Source organism: Chelonoidis abingdonii, chromosome 5 (assembly GCF_003597395.2).
Source record: "Chelonoidis abingdonii isolate Lonesome George chromosome 5, CheloAbing_2.0, whole genome shotgun sequence".
In the NCBI taxonomy this organism is placed as follows: domain Eukaryota; kingdom Metazoa; phylum Chordata; order Testudines; family Testudinidae; genus Chelonoidis; species Chelonoidis abingdonii.
In genome coordinates this window covers 139,613,883-139,631,645 of record NC_133773.1, presented here as the reverse complement: position 1 = coordinate 139,631,645, position 17,763 = coordinate 139,613,883, and the positions used below count along the sequence as shown (strand labels likewise).

Here is a 17,763-nt window from a genome sequence, read left to right as displayed (position 1 = left end):
GCTTTAGGATGTGCATCCGGGGTGAGTCTGTGTCAGATGGCATGCAGCATCATGTGTTGCATTCACACCTACCAAAGGGGCCAGAATACCTTCTAAGTCAATCGACTGGCATACTGGGACGAGGATGCTGATTTGTGTCTGTCTGCTTGCAGTAAGCCAGTTTATTTTAGTTGCCCAAAATAGGGGTTGTGTATGTTGATATCAGAAAAGATGAGTCACTTTACCTTTTAACATGCTGGGTTGAATGCAAAGAACATAGAGTGTAGGAAGTCTTTTAAAAGTGTGTTTGTTTTCCCAGACTTTACATAAGGAAACTAACAGAGGACTCCTAAAATGCTCTCATTTTTCTGCCTAAACAGAATGTTTCAGCTTTGGTTATTCATTGAAAAATCCCTTCCTCACTTCTGAGCTACTGTGATGTGGAAAGCTTCTGGGCTGTTAGTTTTTTATGAATGATGAGAGTGTCATCCAGAGTTATTGTAGCAGGGATTAAGAGAGCAAAAAAAAAGCAAGTGCTTTGGAAGGGTTCATATATATATATATAATATGCATGCTTGTATTTCAGGGAATAAACAACGTCTAACTCATGGGGCTCAGGAAGAAACATTCTCAGTGAGCAGGTTATCCAATAACAACCCACTCCACAGTTTCTTATACCTTCCTTGGAAACGGGTGATACTGGTCACTGACAGAGATGTGACACTGGACTTAGACAGAGCATTGGTCTGATTCAAACAAAACCTTCTGATTTCAAAATCTGTCAACAAATGCAACCACTGCAGCAGGTGGATTTCTTACCAGGAAGGCAGTTTGTTCAGTATGTGCAAGCTGTCTGAGAACAAGCTTCCTTAGCGAGGACAGAGGCGGTGGCAAAGGGTATATTGCTTTCCTGTGTGTTCGTGTGGCTTCCTTTGCTCCCAGTGGCAATACCTTTAACTGGTATTAGCATGAAAGCTGCTTAATAGAGTCCAGTCAACCAGTGTTGAGGAGCTGAGCGGTAGGTATGTGTGGAACTTAACACAATGATCTCTTCATATGGACTTTGCCACATTAAAAGGAAAAGACCAAAGCAGTCTTTGCAAAATTCTACTCACCCAAAGTGAATCAAATATCATTATTATTTTTTTTCATTGTCATTGTTCATAGTTAAGTGAGAGGGAAAATATTTTTGTGTCTGAGCTGGGGTGTGTTTTTTGTTGTGTGTTTTTTGTTTTTTTTTTTTTGTTTTGTTTTTGGCAGCTTTGCAAGGCTAGGGAAAAAGAAGATGAATAAAGATTCTCAGGCTCCTGAAAATCTCAGCCTAAACAGAACTACTGTGGTTTATTTATCTATTATTTAGAACAGTATCTTAATGGATCCTTTCAGCACTTTCCTTCGATAGTCTTGTAACTTTAGTGGGGACAACAGGTCTACCCACTAGGCTGGCACGTCAAGGGTATTCTGCTGCCTTATGAAACTCTCTCACGGTTTTTAAGCAAATGAATTCCATTTCGTCTGAGAGTACAGTAGCCAAATAACCACCAAATGCTCTGGACTCATCCACAGAGCAAGCTGCTCTGGCCACATGTAGCCCCTGAGTTGAGTTGGACATTTGTTATAATAGCTGCTCTTCCCAGTTTTGACTCTTCTCTGACTCTTTAGCAGGAAGTGGGACCATTCTAGTGCCCTGGCTTTTTACCCAAGACTTGTTAAGCAAAAGCTCCTGCTCCAGTCAGTGGACACAGTGGTGTTTACAGGGAGGATCACCATAACAGGAATTTAACTTGTTAGTATAGGAGAATGTAAGACACTGGCTTCCTCACCAGCCTGAGGAATTATCACCCACACCACGCTAGTCTTCAGCTCTTGGTTCTGGGCTCCACTTATTGTCCAAATGGCCACAGACCCTCAAAAGACAAACAAAACCCCCAGCTGGGTCTTTCTACCCAGCTGTGATGCCCAGGGCTTACCATCTGGGGTCTTTCTCCCTCAGGGACTGCTGCAGGAGGCTGTTGCTTCCTGCAGTCCCCCCTCAAGGGAGCCGATCGCTAGCCTTTATAGCCACTCTCTTCACAGCTAAGTCTGATAATTGACCAGGCCAGGCTGGCCCTTAAAGAGGCAAGTCCACCCTCGTACAGCGAGAATAAAGAGTTAACAAATTTGGTAACTGTATGGCCAAGTGCACGTGTTGTTCTAACAGAGAGAGGTGTTCCCTGCACAACACTGTAGCTTTCGGGTCCTTTTACAGACTTGGCCTCTGACATCAAAGGTCAAAATATTAACCTGTTTTACCCCTTTATCTTTCACAAGGGCCAAGGAGAAATGATGCTGTTTGCAGACTGCCTAAGCTAGAAAGTGCCATTCATACTTCCTTTTTATTTAAAAAAAAAAACGGGGGGGGGGGGTGCGCAAATTATTGCCTACCAGAAACTTAATGTCTGAACCCAAGTCTTGTGGGCAGCACACACACACTGTTCCTACCCGCCTACATCAATTAGAAAATGGAAAGGCCAAATTACTAAAGGTTTATGCAACCAGAGATTGATTGGTCGCAAGTTAAAAAAGGGAGTGAGAGCAGTTATGGAGCTTTGTATCTCCAGCTCTGCATTCAGTTTGAGGCAGGAGCTCTTGGTACAGACGCTTCTGTTGCAGAGTCATAATCCCAAAAAGCACAGTGAATTGAGAATTAAGAGTTAAGAAATTGTACTGAGTCTTCCTGATGTCCTGATCTTTGCCTCAGATCCATCCAGTTACTCCTGCAATTCAAGGTACCTCAGCCATCTGTCCTTAGGGTTTTTGTGTTTTTCTTATCAATTTCAGGGAAGACGTTTAGGAGCAGGGATGAAGGCAAGCTGCAGTCATGGATGTGAAGGGGATTGTATTTTGTACATAGTGTTAATAACTTTCATGTAATATAAATTCTAACATATGAACCCACTGTTTTTTCACATGGACACTGTACAGGCCAGAGGAGCACCATGATTTATACATGCAAGAGAAGTTTTTTAAAGACTGTTTTCCAAAGGAATTAACGAGCAGTAAAACTCAGTGAGCTAGTTGAGTTACCCTTAGAATTTCTTCCTTTTATGTGCATCTTATAGAGAGTTACCAAAAGAGATTTCTCTTTCCATAAGAGTTGCTGTTCTTTTGGCCTGCCTAGAGAAGTTAGCTACACCCAAAATGTACCGATAGATTCTCTCCAGTGATCCAGACAGTTTGATGGCCCAGGAAAGTTTGTCGAAAGTTAGGGTGATTCCTGATTGGGTTACTGTACTTACAATTTACAAGATCCAGTCACTGAATTGACTTGATTATAGACGCCGTGCAAAGTATTCACTTATAATTTCATCTTGTCTATTAACCCACTACTGTGAGTGGTTTGAGACAGGCAGTTTAATGAAAATTGAGAATCTTGAAGACAAGTGAAATCCCAGAATCACTCTGATTTACATTTAATAGGCGGATGGATAAATGCCGTCCATTCCTTCTGGGTAACTTTTTTTTCACAGCATTGCATAAAGCTTAGCTGTAAACGGAAACTGCTCTTTAACAGGAGTCATGGGCACTAAAATCTCAAACTTTGTGAGAAAATGAACTCACTGGTTGCTATTTTAAATGCAATTATTTATATATATAAAAATAAAATGTGGTTGCCCCTTAACTGCAGTGTTGCAAACTAGAAAATATATTTTTAAATTTTCTAAGTTTCCTTTCCAGTGTTCTGGTGACCTGATTGGCTCCATCTGTGAAAAAGCTCCTCTGTGATTGGTATTGGCTTCAGCGGTGTCTTACCCTGGGGATTTCCCTTTTACTCTTGGAGTTTTTTGGTGGTGAAATGGTTTACCGACCGACACCTTATCAATGAGAACTAACTTCCTCTGATCTTGCAAAACAGCGCCCTTCGTGAGCAATCTGCAAAGCTTTTGTGTAAAGAGCTTGCGTTTCTGTGCACAGGGATTTTGTCTGTTTTGCTCCCTACAGCACCAGCAAATCTACAGTAGTTTGAAAAATTGCATACAGCCTATGTGACTGAGACAGACATGTAACTTCATGCCTGTCCTATAATGAAATATTATTATATTGGAACAGGATGTGCCGCTTGAGAGCAAATTGCCTTTGAAACATGGCTTGCTGTAACAGAAAAAGAACCAAGGTTTGCCCCTCTTCCATTGAGCTAGTTTTGTGTATTTAAAAAAATGCACCACTCCAGCATTGGGGTGTTCGAATCAATGCTGCACATAATAAACCATGTCCATATTGCACAGACAAGGCTTTGGTCAAAATTTCTGGATGCCTAACGTTAGGCTTCTAATGTCATATTTCAGCATAGATAAAAATGGCCTGCTTTTTTTCCCCCCAAGTTGCAGCTGTTCCCACTGGGGTTTTGGGGCACTTAGTGCTTCTGAAAATTAGGCCATTCAGATTTAGTCTCCCAATTTGATACTGAAGACCCTAATTTGAAGCCCCCAGCTTTGAAAATTTTGGCCTATATTTTTAGCCTGTGTAGGGCTGCTAGTGATATCTGCAAACCACTTAAATGTTGCCTTTATGCTTTATTTTCTCAGTATAAACTTTAATTTTAAAAAGTGCAGCCTTCTTGTACAGTTGTGGTGGGAGGATGTGTTAAATTCACATGCATCTATGGAGTTCACTTGGACACTCACAAGCTAAGACTGCAGTGCGGTTTCAGTTTGTGGCTATTTTCAAGCACTGATAAATTTCTGAAAATTTCCCATGCTTAATGTTGGCAGGAAGGTAAAGTTACTTAGAACGTTAGAACAAAATTCCTTTTGAGCAGGTCCCATTATTAGAGTTAGGAGTGAAAATGTGAAATACAGAGGAACTCAGTTTGGGTTTCAAAAATATTGCCTGATTCCTAACCTGTGCTCCCTGCTTATCCTCTTCCATCTCCCTTCAAATCCTGTACCATCAGGATGATAGACTAGATGATGATTAGAAACACCTAGTCCTTTTCATCCATAGATCTCAGTGCTTTCCAAGAGATCAGTACCATTATCCCTGTTTTGCAATTGGGGAAACCGAGGCAGAAAGCGAGCGGGAAATGACTTGTCTGAGATCTCTTAGCAGGCCAGTGGCAGAGCCAGGAATTGAATCTAGATCTTCCAAGTCCCATCCAGTACTCTGCCTACTTGAGCATGTTGCCCTGTGGCTTCATTTCAATTTAAATGGTTTGCTGAAGAAACCTAAGTTGAGAGCTCTGGTTTGAAGTCTACTTTACTGGATGATGTCCCTCTTGCTGCCTCACTACCCAGTTACCATCATCATCCAGCTAATCCTCTTGGGGCCAGGATCCTCCTGGCTATAACAGCATGGGGTGTGCTGTTAAGAGGCCGGAGGTCAGATTCTGTTCTCTCGTGTTGGTTATAAATCCAGATGGACCCACTGACTTCAGGGGAGTTCCTCTGGTTTGGTACTGGGTATAAGAGCAGGGCCTGGCCCAACATCCCTTACCCCCCAATCAGACTTCTAAAACAATGGAAACAATAGACCAAAATGGATTTGAAGAGGAGAGAAAGGAGTGTGGGTGAGGAGAGAGCATAAACAATGGGAAGGGAATATACAGCAAAGTCAGCTTGTAGGCTGGCAGAGTTTGGGTGGAAGAAGAGCATGCAGTGAGCAACAGGGAAGGGCTGTGGTGAGCAACGGCTGTGCAGAACAAATCAAGGTAGAAAACAGTGAGTGTTTGAGGAAAAAACATTGCAAACACTCCAGAGATTCAGTGGGAAGGTGCTACACCAGGCTGAGACCACGGAGACGCTGCAGAAAAATCCCTGATGCCATTAGCCCCATCCTAGTAAAGTGTTTAGTGGGTCCTGGCAGATGCACAGCATGTGACTCCACATAGGACTGGTACGACAGCAGGAAATGTGGAGTTTGCCCAAGTGTTTAGAAGGGGGGTGGTTTACAGTCTCTGAGGGAGTGTGAATTTATACCAGAATCTGGGAGACTTCCTTCGAGGGCAAAAAGGATTGAAATACTTCATAAGAAGGCTAGGAATTGATCAGAAGAAATACTTTACATTTGTAGAGAGCCCAAACATGGTGTCATGTTGAGGCTGGAGAGGAGTAAGATGCAACTGCTTCACAGCAAAAAAAAAAAAAAACAACCACTACCAAGGTAAGCAGCGGCAGTTACCAAATTCCCTTAGTGCTGGGGTTTCCCCACTCCCCGCCCATCCTTTACGGGAGGCGGCCTGTCTGTTCTCTCTCCTGCACGCTCCCTATAGCCTCACTTGAGAGCAATAGATCTGAGATCAGGCAGAAACAAATGACATAACCATACTCTGCTTTTTTCCAGAGGTTTAATTTCGCTTTCCTCCCTGAAACGTTTTCACTGGTTGCCCTCGTGTTTCCGAAATCCTTGAGAGTGAGGCAGGCAGCACCATAAATGGCCACTAAACCAAGTAGTTAAGGACTGATCTTAGCACTATTTCATAACGTGGACCACTTCTACAGGTGGATAGATTCTCCTGTCGACGCCTCCCCGTCTAATCCCAGGGCCACCCAGAAGATTAAGGGGGCCTGGGGTCTTCAGCTGTGGGAGGCCCCCGCTGCTGAATTGCTGCTGAAGACCCAGAGTGGAAGAAGCTCCAGGGACCCGGGCCCTGCAAGAGTTTTCCGGGGCCCCCAGAGCAAGTGAAGGACCCCACTTTACAGTTTGGGTCTGTCCTCAGGTTTGATCGTGGTTGAATTTACACCAAAGAAATGTATGAAGCAGCTGAGCAGGGAGATGTTGGGTTCTTGTTTTGTTCAGTTCAGCTGTTCAACAAAGCCTCTGGAAATTCTGAGTGTCCTGCGCTAGGCTAAAACTAATAAGCATTCCAGCTTGAACGCTGGCGGCTGCTGCACTGTTGTTACCGAAGGCGCTGCCCAGACCCCCTGGAAATGCTCTGCTGATCACAGTATGTGAGTTGCAGGTCTGAGAAGTAAGTGTAGGTCAGCTTGTAATGAGTGACCAAGGAAAAAAGACATGGGACCAAGAATGGTGCACATTGTCAATCTCCTCGCACTGAGGGGTTTTCTACAGTGCTGCATGTGGAAATACTGACACTAACATTGTGGCAGGTTTTAGTCCTACTGAAATCAAAGGCACAGCTCTTTAGACGTGAGAGAGAGAGAGACTGGATTGGTTGGTTTGCTTTTCAGCCTCTTTTAGAAACAGGAAAATGATGTCTGACGGTTGTAAATGGGCCAGTTATCTTTTGATTTTTGCAGAACAACCACCTGGAAATTTTGAAGGACTCTTCAACTCTTATCACTTCCCTTCGAAAGTGATGTCAGGTTTTTTGTGCTTCAAAATTCTACATAGTGTTTGAGTTGCAGGGGTGTAATAGGGACAGAGCTGTGAAGGACTTTGTGTCTCAGTGATCCTACATCAAATTGGCTCATTTCTAATGAAGAAGAGCTCTGAGAGCCAGACTGGGGGGGTTTTCAGGCTCATGCGCTGCTAATAATCAAGATTCTGCAACAAGATCTTAGTTAATAACTTGTTTGGTGAGGCAGGACCGAGAAAATAATCCCACTCCCTCTTGAAAGCTGTGTTAAATCTGCAGGAATAAAAAGCAGCAAAATCTTTCCCATTTGACTCTGAATGCACAAAAGGATCAGGTCTGGTAAGAAATTAGATGCTTTTTTTTTCCCCAGTCACTTTTTCACCATAATTACTCTTCAGGGCCACGCTCCCACAAGTTTTAGAGGGGTAGCTACGTTGGTCTGTATCAGCAAAAGCAGCAAGGAGTCCTTGTGGCACCTTAGACACTAACGAATTTATTTAGGCATAAGCTTTCATGGGTTATAATCCACTTCATCAGATGCCTGGAGTGGAAAATACAGTAGGCAGGTATAAATACACAGCACATGAAAAGATGGAAGTTGCCTTACCAAGTGGGGGGTCAGTGCTAATGACGCCAATTCAGTTAGGGTGAATGTGTCCCACAAAGGACTGCTGGGACCTATAATAATTTTTTGGCTGTCTCTACTACAGCGCAGATTTTTTTCTGTGCCGTGTTGTAAGGGCCTGATCCTGTCTCTTGTAGGATCTGGCTCTGAACAGTGTCCCTTAATACAGGTGCTAATGGATTATACCTCACGATAGGACCTCTTTTTCTGTGTACTTTTATTGATGCAATTGTTCAATTTCCCTCCATTTAAGGAAGCACCTGCTATATAATACCAGTGTCAAAAAAATGCTGCATCATTATTTCAGTGTGGAATGGAGAAAACTGGCCGTTAGCAATAGGCATGCATCGAATTTTGCTTCAAAAATAGCCTAATATGGGGGTAGTATTTCCTCCTGAGAACACTAAGGAAAAATGCATGGAAAGCAGCAAAATGGTGTGCTCTGAGCACGAAACCCCTGCAATCCCATCCTGGCTGTACCCCGGATTTTGCTAGGCAGCGTAGAGCGAGTCACTTAACATGCGTGCCTCTGTTTTCCTGTCTTGTTAAATGATTGTGATGCCCCCAGCACAGGGCGGTTAGGAGATTTAATTACTGATTGTGCACCGCTTTGAAGATTTAAAATGCTTTACAAGGCACAAGTAGTATTAGCGACTACAAATGATTGAAAGGCACCAGAATGTGTAGTTTTTAGCTAATGAGAGTGAACTGCTCACAAAGGAACTTTATTTTTCTCTCCTTATAGCCAACTCTTATGTTCTGTTCATAAATCAGGCAGTTAATACAGCTCCTTGTATCTTTTACATATAACCAGTTGAGTAGTCTGCCATCAAAAAAAAACAAAACATTTTTTTAAAACCTTGCAATAGGCCTGATTCTTCATTCTCACACAGATGGCAAACAAGTAACTCCACTGACTTCAGTCATTACTCCTGTTTTACACCGATGTAAGTGAGAGCAGGATCAGGGTCAGTAACTGAAAATGGATAAGTTGCATCAATGTATGGTTTGGGGGCAGGGACTTCCTGTAGCTTGTACTGCAGAAGAAATGTGCTCATGCAAATTGAGGAAGCAGTTCGCTATATAAAAGTGTCTCTCTCCCCTTCATCAGATCTTTTCCGAGCCAGCCCAGGAACGGCTGAATTGACCGAGACAATTACTATATTAAAAGAAGGGCAGAGGCAGAACTGCTTTTGAAATTAATGATGCAATCGAGGGAGAGTTTCAGAGTTTCAGTTTTCAGAAAGTCCTCCTTTTCCTGGCCTGTCCCAGTGAATCTGATTGGCACCCAAGTGATAAAGTAAGCAGGGTCTCCATTAAACTAAACCTGGTTTAGGGAGGAATGACTTGAGCACTTCATTTTTCTGCAGGAAGAGGAACAAAAGAAAGCAAAAGAAGAAAAGGAGCAGAGGGAGCATGAAGAGTACCTCAAGCTGAAGGAGAGTTTTGTAGTTGAAGAGGAGGGTGTCGAAGAAGCAATGACCGAGGAAGAGGTATGTTTTGCTGTCACTGCAGCCAGAATTCCTGGTTTCCCATCCAGCTTCCTGAGACTGAATAGATTCAGCTGTTTACATTGTCCTGATTGCATTTTATCCTCTTATTGTTTTAAAAATCAGAACAGAAAAACATCCATCCAAGCCATTCTGAATTAAGTCCTGGGTGAGGTACTTCTGAAAATGACACTTGGATGGTGTGTGCTGAGTGTACATAAGAAATTTTTTTGCCTTTAAATGACAGATCTTGTGTATAGTAAATGTGAACCTAGAGCATGGTTGGAGAACATTAGAATTCTTTATAGCAACCTTTAGATTTAGAAAGAAATGCGAAGGGGCAAATTGAGCTCACGTGAAAGGAGTGCAAACCTCCAGTGGGGTTCCACCTGCTTACAGCATGGCTCAATTAGCCTAGGGGTTCTGTAATCCAAATGCCTTCCTAGGGTTAGAAACCCTGCAACACAAGCGCAGAGAGTGCTGCTAGAAGGGCAGGTAACAGTGGAAGAGAGCAATACCAAAGGCAGGGTATTTTGATGCCAAAATAGCTGCCAAGTATGTTTTAAATCCAGCTTCAATATCTAAGGGGCTGAATTATCACTAAATCAGGGGAATGAAACTGATCTAAAGGTGATTTTAAACATAATTCATTAAGTGAAGCATTAAAGTGCCCATCTCTCTGGTGTTTCTGGTTGTGTGGTGTTAGAACTGAACACTCTGCAATAGAAGTGACTGTTGCTAATTCCTTACCCTCTGCATAGGACTGTAGCACTCTATTATGGTTGCATGCAACCAAGTCTTTTGGATGCTGCTGATAAAATGTGGCATTTCACATTGTGGTACTTGAATTTTTTTCTTAATGCTGCCACTGTGGAAGGCAAGATTCTCATTCATAATCCATCAGAGACTAAATGATTTGCTTTGTTTTAATATTAAGTGCTATGAAATAATGACGGGAATAGAGATCTCGCACTCCAGATGTTTGCAGCTGAATGCATTTGATGTTAGCATGACATTTTTTTAAGTGTCAAAAATTCTTATGCTGCTGCGACCCCAGTTTGTTCAGTGTGGTGGCATTGGTGTAAATCAGATTGGTACTGGTGATTTTTTTTTTTTTTTTTTTATTCTCCCTCTCCAGCCACCCATTCCAAACCAAAGGAGCATTCTTCATCATGGCTCTAAATTAGGACCAGTAGAAGTCATGCCACATTAGTGACGGTGGAATAGGTTCAAAGGACAGTTTGGTGCCAAGCTCCTGCTGAAAGTTAGTTTGACGAGGGTGTTTAACTTCTTTCTATTCGTTTGTAACTCTACTCTTACTGTGCCATTGGCATTTCTGAACTTATGAGTAGTAGTGTCTTACAGCTGCAAAAAGTGGCTAAAACAGACTTTTTCCATCTGTTTGTAAGTTACATGCAGCGTTAAGCAGCTATGCCAACTATACCACAGATGCTCTTGGGAGATCAGTTAAGCTAAGACAAAATTGTCCCATGATCAGCTCCCTTTAAACAGTAGTATAACTTGGTCACATTACTTTGTTCGGGGGGGCAAAGGAATCTGGTGTATAAGATCCTTGACCAGGATGGCTATTGTATGTAAATAGGAGCAGAAAGGGGCTTTACTTGCTTAGATGGAGGTTGGGGCCTTGTTCTCAACTTAATGTTTTTTTTTTATAAAGTACATATTTCAAATGCCTATTAAACAAAGACATTCCAGGATACACATTCCAAATGCTAACGTGGCTGGAAGGCTGTAGGCTTTCTGCCCTGTGCTTTACGAGGCATCCAGTATCCTGCTGCAGTCACATGCTCTGTCACTGGTTATTGGTTACTAGTCAGTTATTGGTTACCAGCATCCTCAAACTTGAGAGTCTAGAATTAAGCACCTAAATCTGTAGTTAGGCGACTAATATAAATGACTTAATTTCCAGAGGTTCTAAGCACCAGCATCTTCTATTGACTTGAATGCAAATTTTGTTTGTGCAGCACCTTTGATGATCAGGCAACTTTATTTTAGATGCCTAACTGTTGATTTTGATGCCTGATTTTAGGCATCCAAGTTTAAAAGAAATTGGCTCCAGTTTCTCTTGTGTGATGAATAGTCCAGCCTAAATTCTGCCCTTGGATGGATCTGAGTGGCCTCCCATTGATATCGCTCCACACCCTGCCCTTCACGCATCCAGAGGGCAGGGTCTGGTCCTCGGTATTTGTTACTTTCTGCACCTTCTAGTAAGTAACTTGGTCTCAACGTGAATGTGACACACCACCTATGGCATAGACATAAAGAAGATAGAAATTGGATATTTCCACTCTAGTTGGACAGGTATAAAATATATATTTAATTTAAATACAGACACCTTGAGCCTTGTTTTGATTTCAGATAAATCAGTGCAAATCTGTAGATGACATTAACTACAGTTTTACACTGGTGCAACAAATGAGAATCGGTCTCTCGTACAGTGCCTTGTATGATTGTCTATTTTACAATCCTTGTTTCTCCATCAATATGCAGACACATTTGATTTGATTTCTGTTCATTTGAATTAATATCTGTTTTCCTTGCTGTATCCAGTCCCATAGCTTTCTAACGGAATTTATCAACTACATTAAGGTAAGCTACCATTCCTCTTCCTTTATATCCGGTGTGTGTTCCTTTTAGTTATCATTTTATTTATTATGAAAACGTTTATTGGCGGAGAACTGTATAAAGAAGGAAACCCTTTTGTTTTATTAAATATCCACCCAGATGTTAACAAGTATTCAAGCGATCCATGGACTTAAATTACAATGTGTGTTTGCTCTTGCAGCTCAAAAATGTGTGAATAGTTGCTGGAGTAGTTCCTCTTTCTCCTTTCATCTCGTAGCCATATTTTGGCACTTACAATAGCCATAGATGTGCATATATCCCAGTCACTGTAGTCAACACGTGCACCAGGAATTGAAGTGGTACCTTGGATACTTTGAAGTAAAACTCTGGAAATGTTTACATTGAATTTTACTCTCCTGTTTGCTTTGGGATGGTGTTCTAGATAGTCCAGTTTAAGCAGATCACTTTAGGAACATGTAATTTCCTTTTAGAAGTTATCAATAACTGAGTATTTCATTCCACCTTTAAAAGATCTTCATAGTGTAATCTGGACTTGACAGCAATGACGTCTGTCTTAGGGTCTGTCTGCCCTGCGGTTGGAGCAAAAGTACACGCACCATAGCAGCATTGATCTAGCTAGCTCAAGTACCAGTAGCAGCGAAGCCGCAGCAGTAGGGGCTAGCTGCCAAATAAGTACCCAGCGCGGGCTTGTACAACCCACACTGTTGCTGCATCTTCACTGCTCTTTGTACTCATGCTCACTAGATCGGAGCTAGCTCGGGTGCTGAATTCCACCTCTGACTGCATTGTACACGTACCCTAGTCCTTGTAGTAAAATTTCTGAGTCTTGAATAGAAAAGTTACCTTATTTTGAAAAAGAAATTACCTAGCCAATTTCTCGGTGCCTGGTCCTGGTGGTTGCCCTCAATTCTCATAGAGGTGAGTGGTAGTTGAGGACACTCCATACCATGCAAGATTCGGCCCTGAGTTTGCGAATGTTGAACACACAGTATTGATTTTATTTATTTATTTATTTATTTATTTATTTATTTATTTATTTAAAAGTTTAATTCACTGGTTCCATTGCAGTTTAGTCCCCCTCCCCCCACCGCCGAGTGAGAATGAGGATTGCTGAATTTATGTGATGTCTGTTGTACCACGTGCATTTTTTGATCCTCTTGAAACACAAGCACCGTAAAGGTCACACAAACCTCTCACTTGATTTCCTCTCTAACTTCTCTACGCTTGAGATGCGTGGCAGTGTCTTAACCTTTACTGAGGTGTTGTAGAAAAGATCACTCGTCAGGGTGTCTTAGGCTTCCTTTTAATAGCATTGGGGAGCTTCATTTGTAAAGTTTGGGGTATTTGTGGTGGTTTCGTGCTTTCCAATTAAAATAGAAGCCTCAACTTACATTTTAACTGCCATTTACATTGTCTGTCTGAAACCGGAGAAACAATAACAGTGTGTGACTCTGAGACCTGAAAGCTAAGATGCTTGGTTCATCTGAAACCATAAACTCAACAAGTGGGACATAAGCACGTACAAAAGGCCCTGATTCAGAAAAACATCCCTAGTGAGGAAGGCACTTAAGCATGTGCGTTGCTGAATAGGAATGGACAGCAGAATTGGGAGCAATATTTTCTTGAACATTCTTAACTTTCTCTTTCGCTTGAAAATATACTTAGTTTAGAGAAGACACGGGCAGCATGCAATCCCTCCTACCTGGATATGTTGTTGCTTTTTCAGAAGGAATGACTTCTCTGCTGAAACAATGCTAATCTGGCAGCATCAGTCTGAAAGCGTCTGTCACGTGGTCTTAAAGAGCAGCCGATGCCTCAAAAAAAAATAAAAAAAAAAAAAATTGTAATTTAACCTTTCTGTTGAGGAAGCTGTTCTGCCGGTGTCAGTTTTTGAGTGGAGGCAGCTTGCTTCATATTTTATTCTTAGAGAGGTTTTACATGAAATGTAGACTCTCTTCGGCTTGTTTTTTGGGGTTGAGTTTGTGTGATTAAGATTGGATTTACAATGGACCCAAAGGGAGTGAGGCACTCAGATCCCATTGAAATTAGATGAAGTTTGAGTGGCTAATTCACTCAGGCTCCTTTCAAAATCCCTTGGTTATTAAATTCATCTGCAGCTCCTAAAGTCTCAGGCATGCGTGCGTGTGTGTGTGTGTGAGAGAGATCAGTGCCGAAAGCATTTCCATTCCCCAGCAACCGACTGTGACGTTACAAACTGGGGTTCTGGCTTTTGAAAGGGACACAGTAGAGCAAATGAAAAGCTGCTGGATTTGAACCTGGTGCCAGAGCAGGCTACTTCAGGAGGACGACGACTCTGTGGGCCCAACTGGTACCTTGCAAATTAATTGGCAGTTGTTTGAAAGCTGCAGGGAGGCTCGGATCATGGGCAGTATTCCCACTGGAGAAGGATGAGCAGGCAAAGTGCTGGTGAGGCAGCCTAAAATGCAAAGAGAAACACACATGCACCTCAGACTGTGCCTTGGCCCATTAAACCATTTCCACTTGGACTTCCCATTTCAAACCTCTGAGCAGCTTCAGGTGGCTGCCAGTTTGGTTTTAAAAAGAACCTGTTGCAAAAATACCAAAAGAGGCTGTGGGATAAATCCTGAGTGCACGTAGACACTCGCTCTCTCTCTCGGTCAAAATTGTGCTCCCCTTACTCACGTGAGTCCTCCCGTTGGTTACAGTGGGATTCATTGCGTAAATGACCGGAGCAGAATTTGGCCCTGAATTACAGTTTCTGGCCCCAGTTCAGCAAAGTACTTAAGCATATGCCAGGCTATTGAAATGAATGGAACTTCAGCATGTGTTTTTGGAAGTTAAGCACGTGCTTAAGTGCGCTGCCATGAATCAGGCCTCAAACTTCAGTAACTGTATTTCTGCAGAAGAGAACCTCGATTTCCTAGAGTACCAGCCATGAAGCGATTTAACCTGGAAAGCTTCCAGTAAACTCTTTCAGTAGTTAGGGGATGACTGTTTTTAAGGGAAGATTTAAATCCTCTTTTTCTCATTTAGTAAGAGTTTGGGGGTTGGTTTTTTGTTTTGTTTGTTTGTTTGTTTTTGCCCCCTATCCTTTAAAATGAAGATGTGATGATCCATAGCAGTTCCCAGCTCTGAGAACTGAATTCCATGAACTGGTTTCAGTTCTATATCTTCAGTCCATGGTAGTCAGTTCTCTAGCTTGGCTGTATCTAACTTCACAACTAGTAAGACTGTGGGTTTTTTGTTTTTTTCTTTCTTAATGAGAGAGGGCATGACTGTATACAACCTGTTTATTTCCCAGATGTCCATTCATGTTAGAGTTGCTGTATCCTTCAATAAGTCAAAATATAAACGTTACCATTCAGAAAATGTTCTGTCCAATTGAAACGTAATACTTGCATCTGAAATGATAAAGCTCCCCAAGATGTTGCCGTCCCACCATACTGGAAGGAATAGTGGCCTGGAACTAAAAGAGAATGATACTTAGCACCTCTATAGCCCTTTATATTTAGAGTTCCTTACAGGCATTAATGCATCTTTACAGTGCATTTAGATAAATGAGATATTAACCCCTTTCTACTGATAGGGAAACCATGGGATGGAATGGCTGAATTCCCGTTTCACCAGTGCATTGTACGACTCCAGTCTTCTTCTGTGTAACTCCCTCTGGTTACGTCAGTGTAAGTCTAGAGTAAAGCAGCGGTGAATCATATACTAAATGACTTGGCTAAAGTCACACACAAAGTTCGGGCTAAAGCCAATTAGAAAATTCGAGAGTTCTTTGCTCCCAGTTCTGTCCTCAGTCCATATTGCACTGTCCCTCTGACCGAGCATAGGAGTACATCTAACTATGAGAAACTAGATAGGAGATTAACTTGCTAAAGAAGGTCATTAAGGCAACAACGCTAGTGTTGCAGGGGGCTGGCGGGGGGAGCAGACAAACCACCCAAGAGCTTAGTACACCAGGAGGTCTGACCCAGTTCTCCTTTTTTTTTTTTTTTTTTTTTTGAACGTAATTTTCAACATCCCAAACTGAAGTGAGAAGGAATAGCTTTGTGCAAACTGAAAGCTTACGTTAATACTGGTGGGGAAAGATACAGGTTGCAAGAAGAACAGTCGGTCTCCCTTTATGAATAGCTGCACGTCACTAGTCCAAAATGTTTCTGCTTATTTTGCCTCTCTAAGAGATTGGTCATAACAGATCTTTGGAAACACATGCAGTGCTTCCTCCGCAGGTGGAAAAGAGCCTCGAATTTCTCTGTAAGCAAAACTGATTTAAATAAATGATTCAACTCAGTTGTTTCCCAAGCAGGAGAGTTTGCTAGGAATTACGAACTTGAATTCTAGTTTCTCTCCCACTAGATGCATCCTGCATATTTCTGTGGCCAAACAGATAAAAAGCGAGTCCCCATTCTCATCAGCCACTTATAACTCTTCTTTGTTTCTATAGAATGCAAAGGTGGTTCTTCTGGAAGACCTGGCTTCCCATTTGGGGTTAAGAACCCAGGTAAGCATTACAAGTAATACACCAACACAAATAATGGGGGTGTGGGCAAATTGGGACATTTCCATGTGAATCTTGGTGGTCCTACTGAAAATACTTGGGTTTTGACTGAAGTTCAACAGAAGGAGCACCCTTATGGAATTCACTGGAAGAGCCATCCAGCCAATAACTTCATTAGCCAATGAGTCCTTGCCGTGAAGGAGCATGCTCAGAATGTCTTGTGCTCAGCTCTTCTTGTTGGCCTCTGGAGCTGTAATCCCAGCCTTTCTTTGTATCCGGCACATGCTTGCGTGCTCTCTCCTGGGATACTTTGGGCTACAGAGTCACATAAAATATAGCTGTGAGCATGGTCATTGTTGGATAGGGTGGAAGCTGCTCAGGTGAGTGGGGAAAATTACAACATTGGCCATACTGTTTGATGCACAGTAAAAACAGATATTAGTTATTTTTGTCCCTAGACTCATTTATTGCCGGCATTTCCCCACACACACACACACCCTTCCCCAATTTATAGCCTGCTAAATTCTTTTTAAATGGTTACATGTTTTTAGACTGTGTTTTCTTATTAAAAACAAGCAACCTCACCCCTGCAAAAACTATAAAGAACCTACCAAGGGAAATCTTGACCTTACATTGTACCTTTTGGCCTCTGTCCTCCATTTCTCTTTCTTCTCTCCTCCCCCGGTCTACATTGTGTCTCTTCCTGTTCTGCCTTGGCTCTGTCTGCAGTTTGGGGAGGGGCCATGTATTTGATTTGATTCTGACATGCCAAGGACACTTCAGCTGCTCCATAAATAATAAAAACCCTTGGAGTTACCCCACAGATAAATTTGGCATGTTACCTTTTGGGCCAGTGGAGAACACAGCAGACTTTAAGCAGAACAAATATGCTTTCATTACTGTATTTGGGCCAGGTTCTCAGTTGGTGTACACAGGCATAGTTGCATGGTCTGGCCCTTTTGTTTCTGTACACATACACCCTTCTTTGTTAATGCTCCAGAGGTCTCTCTGCAATCCCCTTCCATGAAATATCTGAATGCGAGAGGTATGATTAACATAAGTTTGCAAGAACAGCCTCTTGTGAGGAGAGCGCTATTTGCATACACCGGGTCACAGAGGCTGACCGCATCCTGGCTAAGACAAAACCTTGTCCGGATAACAGGCTGATGGGTTGCATTTGTGTAGAAATGCTGATATGCATGTTTCACCTAAATATTCAGCACTCAAGAATAAGACATAAAGCACAATCTCTCTGATATGCCTGGAAATGTGAGATCTCTCT

At 42.3% G+C, this 17,763-nt stretch overlaps 1 protein-coding gene across 1 annotated transcript in view; it reads left to right on the top strand.

The window, feature by feature from the left end:
- DDRGK1 (DDRGK domain containing 1) overlaps positions 1 to 17,763 on the top strand; it is a 52,035-nt gene that overhangs the window by 30,359 nt on the left and 3,913 nt on the right. Inside the window, exons 5-7 of the mRNA XM_032803054.2 lie at positions 9,269 to 9,391; positions 11,960 to 11,998; positions 16,428 to 16,484. Coding sequence (XP_032658945.1) covers positions 9,269 to 9,391; positions 11,960 to 11,998; positions 16,428 to 16,484 — 219 coding nt within the window. The remainder of the gene's footprint in view (positions 1 to 9,268; positions 9,392 to 11,959; positions 11,999 to 16,427; positions 16,485 to 17,763) is intronic.